The 13,128-nt window shown below is 55.2% G+C and overlaps 1 protein-coding gene across 1 annotated transcript in view; it reads right to left on the reverse strand.

Annotated features, from left to right (window-relative positions):
- Positions 1 to 12,304, reverse strand: part of GALK2 (galactokinase 2) — a 46,410-nt gene extending 34,106 nt beyond the window's left edge. Inside the window, exons 1-3 of the mRNA XM_029070352.2 lie at positions 12,082 to 12,304; positions 5,842 to 5,930; positions 3,332 to 3,455 (exon numbers count right to left, since the gene is read on the reverse strand). Coding sequence (XP_028926185.1) covers positions 3,332 to 3,455; positions 5,842 to 5,930; positions 12,082 to 12,131 — 263 coding nt within the window. The 5' untranslated portion in view covers positions 12,132 to 12,304. The remainder of the gene's footprint in view (positions 1 to 3,331; positions 3,456 to 5,841; positions 5,931 to 12,081) is intronic.
- Between the last annotated feature and the right edge of the window lie 824 nt (positions 12,305 to 13,128).

A 13,128-nucleotide genomic window follows, 5' to 3' on the forward strand; every position in this document is an offset into this window, starting at 1 on the left:
AGTTCCAGGACCTCAAAAGCTTTTCCTATTCATTCATCCGATCGTATTTATTGAGCGCTTACTACGTGCAAAGAGGGAACAGGTATTAAATCCCCTGTGGAGGAGGAAACTGAAGTCCAGACAAGTGAACGGACTCGCCCAAGGTGCTACAGCAGGCAAGTGGGATTAGAACCCAGATCCTCGAACTCCCAGGCCTGTGCTCCACTAGGTCACGTTTCTTCTAGAAAGCTTTCCGGGTATGCCTTTCCATCACTCCAGATCGTGTCACTCTAAAAGAGACACGGAGAAGCAGTGTGGCTCAGTGGAAAGAGCATGGGCTTTGGAGTCAGAGGTCATGAGTTCGAATCCCAGCTCTGCCACTTGTCAGCTGTGTGACTGTGGGCGAGTCACTTAACTTCTCTGGGCCTCAGTGACCTCATCTGTAAAATGGGGATTAAGATTGTGAGCCCCATGTGGGACAACCTGATTCCCCCGTGTCTCCCCCAGCGCTTAGAACAGTGCTCTGCACATAGTAAGCGCTTAACAAATACCAACATTATTATTATTAAAAGTCACTCTCCAACAGGCATGAAAGGGGTCAGTCTCCGAACCAGGCCGGGGCCGGGGCCAGGCAAGACACGGCCCCAGGCGGCCAGTGCCAAAGGAGAGGCCCGGCCAGGCCGCCATTCCACCAAAGTGATGGTGGGAACGAGTCGGGACGTGTCGGGTAGGACCGAGCTCACTGCTGCGGTCACGACGGCAATTCCACTTCAGGCTGAAACACACTTTCCTGCCACACTCAGTCGATCGATCGACGGTATTTATCGAGTGCTGTGTGCTGAGCCCTGCACTAAACATTTGGGAGAGTACACTACGAAAGAGTTGGTAGACACACTCCCCGCCCATACCGAGCTTACAATCTAGAGAGGGAGACAAACATTAATATAAGTAAATAAATGATGGCGGCGGACATAAGTGCTGTGGGGTTGAGGTTGCGAAAAGGAAGCAGATCCAAGTGAGAATGTCTCAGGGGGCCCGGAGACTCTGCTCATTACATGGGCGGAATTCATCAGTGGGCAAAAAGTCTGCCCTGTCATTTCTTCAGTTATTCCGATTAATAAAATTTATCATCTAAAGAAAATGCCGTGTTTAAAGTTGACATGAAAATACACACAGCTCGAGCCAGGAACTAATGTTGGGTTTTGGGAAAAAAGAAGATAATAAAAAACAAACAGCCGAGGCAAGGACTGTAGAATGTTAAAAGGATTCACTGCCTTTGAAGTGTGAACCATAAAAAGGAAGACTGTCGATCCAAAACTCCGCTCGGAGATAAAGATCTCTGGGCCTCTCGGTTTATTACGAAACTCCCAGAGTCTTTTGCTTTCAAGTACGTTCTGGAGGGGCTGCGAACGTCCCGGCTCCGGTTCCGGCCCTCCAGCCGGCTTAGAGAAGACCCGGGCCTGGGGGAATCTCGCTGGGCCGGCCGGTTCTGGGGGGGCGGAGGGACCCTCTGGACGGCCGGCCTAATAGAAGCTATTGTTTTGCCCAAGTAACGATCCCGGCATGGTGGCTGGCAGTCCTGCAGAGAAGCCGAGGGAACCTCCACTCGGACCTTTCCGGAAACACGCAAGCAGGCGTCCCCCTTCCCCTGCCACATCCCAGCGGGGACGAACCGTGCGACTATCAAGCCAATGTGATGCCCCTCTGCCCCTGCTCCCAGGGGACTCCTCTCCCCACCTCTGCTGGTCCCCCAGTCATTTCCTCCTCGCCCAATGCTCTCCACCCCTCGGAGTCTCCTCCAGCCCCTCTCTCTGCCTCTCCTTGCCGAGTTGGAGTTTCCTGAATCCCCCTGGGTCAGCAGACCGCTACTCTTCCTCCCCCGATGATTCTCAGGGCCAACGGGGCAAGGACACCCTGCTGGGTTGGGTCAGTGGCTCCCACCAGAGCCGCCAGGACTGCTGAAGCTGTCGGGGTCCTGTCAATGGGCCGCAACCGCTCCTTCTGCCCCTGGTCGGCCCGCTATTGCCTTAGGATGTTGGCCCAGGGAACCAAGGACCCACTTTTGGCCCTTCTCTCCTGTCCACTTGAGGGCTGAAGCCACGACTATAGAAGCCAACGCAGAACAGCAGGAAGAGCAGCAGCAGGAGGAGGAGGAGGAGCAGGGGTGTAAGCCAGGCCAGGACCAAGAGGGAGGGAGGCTTAGAAAATCCTCCAGCACAAGCTCCTCACACCCTCGCCTCCACTGGAGAGCCAACTGATTAAGCTTCTAAGGTGGCAGCCGCCAGATGTTGACTTGATCTCCCGGCTTGCTCAGAAGCCCCCTCCAAGCAGGCCTCCCCCGGCCTTCAGAACAAAAGGTCGGCAACATCCGTAGGGGGTGAGCGAGAGAAAGAACGGAGGGTGGAAAGTGGGAGGAGAAACACGGAGAGAAAGAGAGTGAGAGAAGGAAGGAAAAAATGAGTGTGGAAAGAGTGGACGGTGGTGATGACCATCACTGGGGAGAAGGCAGGACTGGGGCAGTGCAGAGTGAGGCCCAGGGAGCCTCACAATTCAGTGAGGTAAAGCGTCACAGGGGCCGCAGTGGCTGGCAAGTCCAGGAAAGTCTGACTGCAAATGCCACCTTTCCTCCTCCTCCACGCTGCTTTCCCTCGGCCTGGCCTAAGGTATCTCCCGGGCAGCACAGCTCTCTTGGACGGCAGCAACGTTCTCTCTCATCCTTTCTGATCTGCGCGCTGCTACTCTTCGGCTTCTCCCTGTTCCGGTCTCCTCGGCCAGTCCTTCCGTCCGTCCATCCATCCGTCCTTGGAGCCGGTCCGGGGGCCCCAGGGGCCGTGCCGAGCTCTGCTGCTTGGTGGGGCGCCGGGGCCCAGAGGCATCCTGGTCTTCTCCGGTGGGAAGCCGGGCCGTGGGCTGGGACTGAGGACCGAGGGGTCGCTGGGGCTGCCTCTGCTCCCCTGGAGACACGGGAAGCTCAGGCTCCCGGACAGGGACAGGCCGGCCAGTGCGGAGGAACCTGTTTCACACGTGCCCAGGTCCAGGTCCCGTCGGAACTTCTCGTCTTCCCACTCAAACCCTGCCCTTTCCCTGTCTCTCCCATCCCTGTAGACGACATTACTATCCTCTCTGTCTCATAAGCCCGTGATCTTGGCATTATCCTCAACTCAACTCTCTCATTCGACCCACATATTCAATCTGGCACCAAGTCATCTCAGTTCAACCTTCCCTTTCAGTCAGATAAGCTGCGATCCCATCTCCGAGAATGGCGACGCATGGAACTAATTACACAGATAGGTCAAAACACACACACACACACAGACAGAGTCCCGTACAGCTGTTAATACCAAATACTCACGGGTACAGAGGGTTAGTATTGGCCAGTTGGAGAACTTGGGTTTGCACAGGTTCAACTGCGATTAGGATGTCCTGCTCTACCGCCATAGGCAGGACAGCGTATCCACAGTAATCTATGTGCTCTCCTAGAAGACAAGAGGGGCAAAAGGTTACAACCATTCCTCCAGACAGCGGCAGCCACCACCAGATAACAGCGGGTATTGGACACATTCACGTGCACTGTTAGGACTGGATTGTTTCGGGAGGGAAATGCAACTAGTAGATGAGAATGTGGCAGTGACTGCCAGCCCAACCCCTCACCCAAGTGCCTCAGATTCATCAGAGAGACATTTGTTAGGGCACCAGTTCCACACAAAAACCTAAGAACAAAAATGCCAATCTTGGGTCAGACGTCAGCACCATAGCACTTGGGGGAACTGGCTGTTAGTTGCCATCTTGGTCTTTCATCTGTATGGTTAGGGACAGACCACCCAATACCCTCGACTCTCTCCTCTCCATCAACTCATCCCCCCCGTGACCCAGCATGAACCATCCAACACCTTCGACTCTCCCCTCGTGTCCCAACACCGACCATCCAACAATCCTGACTCTCCCCCAGTGACCCAGCTCGGACCATCTAATACCCCTCGCCATCCTTGACTCTCCCCCAGTGACCCAGCATGGAGTATCTAACACCCCCGATTATCCCCTCACCATCCCTGACTCTCCCTCCAGGAACCTAACAGGGCCCACCCAACAAACCTGACTCTCCTCTCCATCTCTGACTCTTCCCTAGTGATACCACCCAATTTTCCCCCCTCCTGCCACTTGAACACTTCTGCAACACCTAAGCACTTGGGTACTCACTGCCCCTCACACTGCTTCATATCTTTATACTCTCTTGCCTCTTCCTAACTTTAATTTCAGTGTCTGTCTGCCCCACTAGATTGTAAGCTCTTGAGGGCAGAGATCATGTCAAGAAGCAACTTGGCTTAGTGGACAGAACACAGGCCTGGGAGTCAAAAGCACCTGGGTTCTAATCCCAACTCTGCCACTTGCCCGATGCGTGGCCTTGAGCGAGTCGCTTAACTTCTCTGTGCCTCAGTCACCTCGGCTGTAAAATGGGGATTAAGATTGTCAGCCTCATGTGGGGCAGGAACCGTGCCCAATCCAATTTGTTTATATCCACCCCAATGCTTAGAACAGTGCCTGGCACATAGTAAGCGCCTAACAAGTGCCACAACAACAATAATGTTAATAATAATAATTAGTATTATCATTTAGAATCTCTATTGTACACTCCCAAGAATTTAGTCAAGTGCTCTGCCCAGAGTAAGTGCTCAGTATATAGCATACTCTTGATGGACTGATTGACCCAGCACGGGCCCGCTCATCCTCTGGACCTATAGTATTTCTGGCTGCACAGCTCCCTGTGAGAATGAATTTCCTAAGCTTCCCCCTCCCAATTCCTTTTGGAACGTTGGAGAGTTTCTAATAGTGCAGATCCCTCTGCAGGGCTCAGTAACGTGTGACTGCCCTTTTTGGATCAATCAGTCATATTCACTGAGCGCTTACCGTGTGCAAGAAGTACACTGTACTAAGCACCTGGGAGAGTAAAATATAAGAGAATTGGTAGAACTTACCCTGCCCAGAGTGAGCTTACAGTCTAGAGGGGGAGACCGACATTAATAGAAAGAAATTATGGATATGTACATAAGTGCTGTGGGCTGAAGAGGTGGCGAGTAAAGGGTGCAAATCCAAGCATATTGCATGCGCTTAGTACAGTGCTCTGCACATAGTATGCACTCAATAAATACTACTGAATGAATCAGCGGCCCAGGCATTCAGAACCAAGATCTGACAAGGAAAGGCCAAGAGACGGGTGGGAAGCAAGTCCCGCTCTGAAATTAAATCACAGAGCTGGGAGTCAGGAGGAGCTGGTTTTAATCCCGGTTCCACCATCTGCCTGCTGTATGATCTTGGGGAAGTCACTTCATTTCTCTGTTCCTCAGTTCCCTCATTTGGAAAATGGGGATTAAGACTGTGAGCCCAACGTGGGACAGGGACTGTGTCCGACCGGATTACTTTGTATCTACCCTAGCACTTCGAACAGTGCCTGGCATACGTTAAAAAAATAATAATAATTTAGCATGGACTCTCGGGCCTGAGCCTGTAACCAGGCCATGGTTCCACAGCGAGGTGGAGCCCAACTCCGTAAGCCAACCAAACGCCGCTTCTCCAGATCGCACCCCCGTCACAGATTCGCTCAGACCACAGAACCCCATTCTGGCCACCGGCCACCGAAGGAAGGCCGGCGAACTTGGAAAGGAAGGCTACAGACAGCCGAATGGGGCTTTCAACTGCGACCCCAAGGACAGGACAAGGACAGGCCCAGGCCAGTCAAATCTCGATTAGCCACGGGGGCCATTTCCCCTCGTGGATGGAGTGAGCATTCGAATTTCTGGCCGCTGCCCGCCTGCTGGAGAGTTTCCCCTGTGGAGCAGAGAGTGAAAAGAATGAAGAACCAATTACCTATTAGGTTGACTCGCCCTGGGGCTCGCACATAAAATTTAGGAGTGGATCCGAACTTGGAGGTGAACTTCTCCTTCAACTTCAGCAATCTGAAAGGCAGGATATTTCAGGACTGTTTCAGGATATACTTGCCCAACGCAGTTACCACGTTAACTTTGATTTGTCCAATTACTACAAAGGATTGCTAACTAGACCTACCCCCCACCCCCTGTAGTATCAGAGCCTTACAAACCACTGGCTTTTTTCTTTTCCTTTTTTCCATCTTGGACTCAGAGGGGAGGGTGGGATGGAGGCATCATACTCTCCCAGAGAAGCGGCGTAACCTAGTGGATAGAGCATGGGCCTCAGAGTCTCAAGGACCTGGCTTCTAGTCCTGGCTCTTCCACTTGTCTGCTGCGTGACCTCTGGCAAATCGCTTCACGTCTCTGTGCCTCAGTTACCTCATTTGCAAAACGGGGATTAAGACTGTGAGCCCCATGTGGGACTGAGAGAGTCCAACTTGATTACCTTGTAACTACCCCAGCTCTTAGAACAGTGCATGGCACAGAGTAAATGCTTAACAAATACCATTTTTTAAAAGCGCTTAGTACAGAGTTCTACACAGATGACGATGACAGAGGCAATGGCTGAAGCAGCGTGGCTCAGTGGAAAGAGCATGGGCTTGGGAATCAGAGGTCATGAGTTCAAATCCCGGCTCTGCCACTTGTCAGCTGTGGACTGTGGGTGAGTCACTTAACTTCTCTGTGCCTCAGTTACCTCATCTGTAAAATGGGGTTTAACTGTGAGCCTCACGTGGGACAACCTGATTCCCCTGTATCTCCCCCAGCGCTTAGAACAGTGCTCACCACATAGTAAGCGCTTAACAAATACCAACATCATTATTATTATTAAGAGGACGCCCTCTTCTCCTCCCCACCACCCACCCCGTCACCAGGGTCCCAACAGGGGCCCCTGAGCCCGAGGCCTTGAAGACACTCGTGCTCTGTCGGAAGTCCTCAATCCCAATTTGCAAAAAGAGGTGGAGGAGGCCCGAGGCCCCAGCCCCCGCAAAATATTAGGGGTTAGTGCCCTGAGCCAGGGAAACAGCGAAGAGCCGATGATGGGATGCAAAAGGGGATGCTGAAGTTTGCCGGCCCCGCCTCCCTGCTACCGCCACCCAAAGGCATGCAGTCTCTTTCCACTTATGTTAACGGAGAGTCCCATCTGACCGTTTCTGAGATTAGAGAAATGCAGCATTCAGGGTTAAATGATAAGAAAACGAATGATAAATAATGTTGGTATTTGTTAAGCGCTTACTATGTGGCGAGCACTGTTCTAAGCGCTGGGGGAGATACAGGGTAATCAGGTTGTCCCACGTGAGGCTCACAGTTAATCCCCATTTTACAGATGAGGGAACTGAGGCACAGAGAAGTTGTGACCTGCCCACAGTCACACAGCTGACAAGTGGCAGAGCCGGGATTCGAACCCATGACCTCTGACTCTGAAGCCTGGGCTCTTTCCACTGAGCCATGCTGCTTCTCTAATGATAATAATAACTGTGGCATTCGTTAAGCGCTTACAATGTGCCAGGCATTGTACTGAGCGCCAGGGTGGATACAAGGAAACCAGGTTGGACACAGTCCCTGTCCCATGAGGGTCACAGTCTCAATGCCCATTTTACAGATGAGGTAACTGAGGCACAGGGCAGTGAAGGGATTCGCCCAAGATCACACAGCAGACAAGTGGCAGAGCCGGAATTAGAACCCATGACTTTCTGACTCCCAGGTCGTGCGCTACCCACTACGCCATGCTGCTTCTGAAAGAAATCAAGACTAAAGGGACTTAGTGCTCAGAGTCAACAGGACACGGAAGGGAGGGGCGCAGATGGAAGGGGCCCGGAAGGGAGGGGCCTGGCCAGGTAACTTTAGCACATGACCAGGAGGGTCAAGAAACGGCCACCGACACAGAGATACGAGGGTCACCGGAGGGCTGGGACGTCCCACCCACATTTATGAGTGAACAGCAGGAGAAGGGGCTGGCTGGAAAGGAGGGAAGGTGGGGTGGGGTCGGGGGGCCCAGCCCGGCACAGTCGGCAGAGGACAGCGGTGCGTGGCAGCGGCAGCCGGGGACGCCGAGCCCTGGCGGTGCCGTGAGGGAGCAGGAGCTCTCCAGCTTGGCTCCCTTCTCACCGGGCCGCATCCCGGGTCGTCGCCGCCTTGGGTTTCGGCCAAAGTCGAGGCGGCGACGAACCTCGTCGTGTCCGGCGGAAGGGCCCCCGCCGGGTGACCCGGGCCTCCGCCGGCCATCCCCGCCGCGTCCCTCGGACACGTCCCTCGGCTCACGCGGGGAGCCGCCCAACTTCCAGCAAGGGGATAGGGAGGGCTCACTGGAGCTAGAGGGCTGCAGCCAGGCCTCTCCTCCACCGTGGACCCCTGCAGCCCTCCTCTTCCTCCTCCGCTCCCCCGCCTCCCACCGGCTTCTCACAGGCTGTTTTCAGACTTGACGATTTAACCAAGGAGTAGTTCTCCTGCCTGCCCCAATTCATGAGACAGAGCTTTAAATGCTCAGAGAGGAAGCAGGTGCCACAACCGTGGGGCCCGGCCCAAGACCGCCCACGAGCAGGCAGGGCAGCCCCCTTTATTCATCCTCCCTCCCAGCCCCACAGCGCTTACAAACATATCTGTCATTTATTTATTTCTATCAATGTCTGTCTCCCCCCTCTAGACTTAGAGAAGCAGCGTGGCTCACTGGAAAGAGCTCGGGCTGTGGAGTCAGAGGCCATGGGTTCGAACCCCAGCTCTGCCACTTGCCAGCTGTGTGACTTTGGGCAAGTCACTTCACTTCTCGGTGCCTCAGTTCCCTCATCTGTAAAATGGGGATGAAGACTGTGAGCCCCACGTGGGACAACCTGATTCCCCTGTGTCTACCCCAGCGCTTAGAACAGTGCTCGGCACATAGTAAGCGCTTAACAAATACCAACATTATTATTATTATTAAACTCGCAGGGAATGTGTCCGTTTGTTGTTGTACTCTCCCAAGCACTAAGTACAGTACTCCACACACAGTAAGTGATCAATAAATACAATCGGATGAATGAAAAGGAACGGCTGGTGAGCCCCCTGAAGAGCATTCGGGTTCCCTGGAACAATTCTGTGACTTCCTGCTTAAAAGCTCAAGGTCAGGGTTGGCTAGAGAGGGCTTTCACAACCAGGTGTCATCTGACCAACCCCACACCTGGGGTAGAAGTGGAGAGTGATTGGGGATCAGGGAATGCTATCCCTCAGGCCACAGAACATCCCCCCCCCCGCCCCCAAATCCCTCTCTCTCTCTCCTCTCTCTCACACGGAGTTCCTCAGAGGCAAGGGCACCTACAGGGAAACTCCAGCAGCAGCCATCCTGGCTCTGTTCCCGTGTCTGCCGTGTGACCCTGGACAAGTCACCTCACTTCTCTGTGCCTTAGTTATCTCATCTAGAAAATAGGGGTTAAATCCTACTCTCTCCTACTCAGACTGTGAGCCCCACGTGGGACAGAGACTACGTCCCACACGTTTGACTTGTATCTACTACAGCACTTTAAACAGCACTTGGCACATAGTAAGCACTCAAGTACTACAATTACTATCATTATCATCATTATTTTTAGAGAAGCAGTGTGGCCTAACGGAAAGAGCACGGATCCGGGACTTAGAGGACCCGAGTTCCAATTTCAGCTCCGCGAGTCATCCGCAGTGTGACTCTGGGCAAGTCACTTCACTTCTCTGGGCCTCAGTTACCTCATCTGTGAAATGAGGATTAGGACTGAGAGCCCTACGTGGGGCAAGGACTGTGTCCAACTCCATTAGCTTTTATCTACCCCAGTACTCAGTACAGTACCTGGCACATCGGAAGCACTTAACCAATAACGTTAAAAAAAAAAAAAGAAAGATCAGGAACTGGTGGGCACCGGTTATGGGTGGGAAAGCGAAGCCCTAAGTTGGGAATGCCAGGTCGGCAGACCCCCTCAAGGCCCGGGGCGGCCTGCTCTGACCATCAGAAATCTACAGCTGCTGCCCGGCCTCTAGACCCATCAGCTGTGGACGGGACCAAGGGGCCCCGGCCGAACTCTGGACCGGCCCAGGAGGGGCCCGGCCGGCTATCATTTCCCCACGGGACCGGTTTCTGGGGTTCCTGGGACCAGACAACCACAGACCACCTGGCAGAGTCTCAACTCCCGCCCCAGTGTCTCAGTCGCTGCCCCAGCCGCTGCAGGCCCCGACCCGGAGGGTCCGCAGCTCAGCACGGGGTCGCAGCTCGGGATCGAGGCTCGGGGCCGCCCGGTCGGGAACCAACTAAAGGTTTCATTTCCCACCTAACCCGGACAGCCAGCGGGCTCGGCTCACTCCCCACGGGGCGGGAGGGGAGGAGGGGGGTGCCACGGAGTCCTGATCTCAGGTCCCCGACCAGGCCACCCCGGGGGCACGCGGCACCCGTTCCAGACCCTTCAGCCGTCCAGGGACACGGCAGTTACTGCGTTAGCACGGCCCGGAGCTCTCGGGTCTGCTTGGGACCCACACCCGTGATCAGATCTGTATCTGCCTCCATTCATCCGTCCGTCTTCCCGTGCAGCTGGTGGCCGGGCCGGACACTGCGACAGGCACTGGGCAAGGCCTGTTAAACTAACTCGGCTCCCGCCCTCGCTCCCAATCCGAGAGAGCGGAACTCGACCCGCCAGCTCGCCGGCTAACTTCTGAATCGACTTGAAAGGGACGTGTCAACTGTTTTTGAAGAAGCTGCTGACCCAGAAGGGCAGAGTACTGGAACAATAGATGACCTCTGATCTTCTCTCGATCAGTGCACTAAAGCAGCTACTGACTGGGGAGCACGCGGAAGATCCATCTCTAGGTATTTGTTAAGCGCTCACTATGTGCCGAGCACCGTTCTAAGCGCTGGGGGAGAGACAGGGTCATCGGATTGTCCCACGCGAGACTCACAGTTAATCCCCATTTTACAGATGAGGGAACTGAGGCTCAGAGAGTGAAGTGAAATGCCCACAGTCACACAGCTGACAAGTGGCAGATCTGGGATTCGAACCCATGATCTCTGACTCCCAAGCCCGGGCTCTTTCCACTGAGCCCCGCTCTTCCCCTGAAGGCCGTCAATCAGCTGCATTTACCAAGGGTCTGCCGGGCGCAGAATAACTCACCCCTTTGCCCTCGGGCAACTCGTGCTCCGTAGGCATCCGGTGCTAAGAGGAAGCCCGTGGCTTAGCGGAAAGGGCCCGGGCTCGGGAGTCGGTGATCGTGGGTTCGGATCCCGGCTCTGCCACTCGACAGCTGTGTGACGTTGGGCAAGTCGCTTCACTTCTCTGGGCCTCAACGACCTCATCTGTAAAAGGGGGACTACGACTGGGCGCCCCACGTTGGGACCACCTGATGACCTTGTATCTCTCCCAGCGCTTAGAACAGTACTTGGCACGTAGTAAGCACTTAACCAATACCAACATTATTATTATTATTCAAGCAAACCCAGGGCAAAGGCAGGCTGCCCCCACCCTCACCCCTCAGCCGCTGTCCTGCTTTGCTGCCGTGCCCGCAGGCAGTCACTTCGGTGCTCTTTCACGAGAAGCAGCGCGGCTCAGTGGAAAGAGCCCGGGCTTGGGAGTCAGAGGTCATGGGTTCAAATCCCGGCTCTGCCCCTTTTCAGCTGGGTGACTTTGGATAAGTCACTTCACTTCTCTGTGCCTCGGTGACCTCATCTGGAAAATGGGGATGAAGACTGTGAGCCCCACGTGGGACAACCTGATCACCTTGTATCCCCCCGGCGCTCAGAACAGTGCTTTGCACATAGTAAGCGCTTAACAAGCACCACTATTATTATTCTCTGGGCCTCAGTTCCCCCACCTGTCAAATGGGGATGAAGACTGCGAGCCTCACGGGGGACCACCCGATGACCCTGTATCTCCCCCGGCGCTTAGAACAGTGCTCGGCATAGTAAGCGCTTAACAAATGTTGATATTATTATTATTATTAGATGGGCGCGGCTCAGTGGAAAGAGCCCGGGCTGGGGAGTCGGAGGTCGTGGGTTCGAATCCAGCCTCTGTCACTTAGCTGAGTGACCGTGGGCGAGTCCCTTCACTTCTCTGGGCCTCAGTGACCTCATCTGTCAAAGGGGGACGAAGACCGGGAGCCTCCCGGGGGGCCACCCGATGACCCTGGGTCTCCCCCAGCGCTCAGAACAGCGCTGGGCAAAGAGTAAGCGCTTGAGGAAGGCCAAGATGGTCACCTGGGATGGTGGGACAGCCGGACGGGCCGCGTGGCCGGAGTGGCCGCCATCGCCGTCCCCGTCGTCCGGGGCCGGTGGGGACGGGACGGGACGGGACGGGACAGGCCGAGCAGCTGCCCCGGACGCTTCCTTTCCTTTCCTTTTCTTTTCTTTTCTTTCCTTTCCTTTCCTCTCCTCTCCTTCCGGGCCGGGAGCTTCCGCCGAAAGCCTGCGGCCGCCGCCGCCACCGCCGCCGGTCCCGGCCCCCGCCCGCCCACTCACGAATCGCCCCGCCCCTCGTGGCCCCGCCCTCTATGTGAAGCCCCTCCCATCGGGAGCCCCGCCCCCTGCACGCCCCGTCTGCATGGAGCCCCTCCCACTAGTAGCCCCCCAACATCCTGTCTGCATGGACCCCCTCCCACTAGTAGCCCCCCGGACGCCCTGTCTGCATGGAGCCCCTCCCACTAGTAGCCCCCCACCACCCTGTCTGCATGGAGCCCCTCCCACTAGTAGCCCCCCCCCCCCACCCCCATCTCATGTAGCCCCAGTTCGGCCCCACTCCCCCTCCCAGAGCCCTCCCTCCCTCAGCCCGGCCCCCCACCCGGACCCCGGCCACACTCATTCCTTCAATAGTATTTAATAATAAGGTCGGTATTTCTTAAGCGCTTATTCTGTGCCGAGCACCGTTCTAAGCGCTGGGAGAGATACAGGGTCATCGGGCGGTCCCCCGGGAGGCTCACAGTCTTCATCCCCATTTGACAGATGAGGGAACCGAGGCCCAGAGAAGTGAAGTGACTCGCCCACAGTCACCCAGCTGACGAGTGGCAGAGCCGGAATTCGAACCCTTGACCTCTGACTCCCAAGCCTGGGCTCATTCCACTGAGCCACGCTGCTTCCCTATTTATTGAGCCCTTACTATGTGCAGAGCACTGGACTAAGCGCTTGGAATGGACAATTCGGCAACAGAGAGAGACCGTCCCTGCCCATCGACGGGCTTACGGTCTAATCGGGGGAGACGGACGGACAAAAACAAGACAACATTCATTCATTCATTCATTCCTTCATTCA

The sequence above is a fragment of the Ornithorhynchus anatinus genome, chromosome 8, assembly GCF_004115215.2.
Source record: "Ornithorhynchus anatinus isolate Pmale09 chromosome 8, mOrnAna1.pri.v4, whole genome shotgun sequence".
NCBI lineage: Eukaryota > Metazoa > Chordata > Mammalia > Monotremata > Ornithorhynchidae > Ornithorhynchus > Ornithorhynchus anatinus.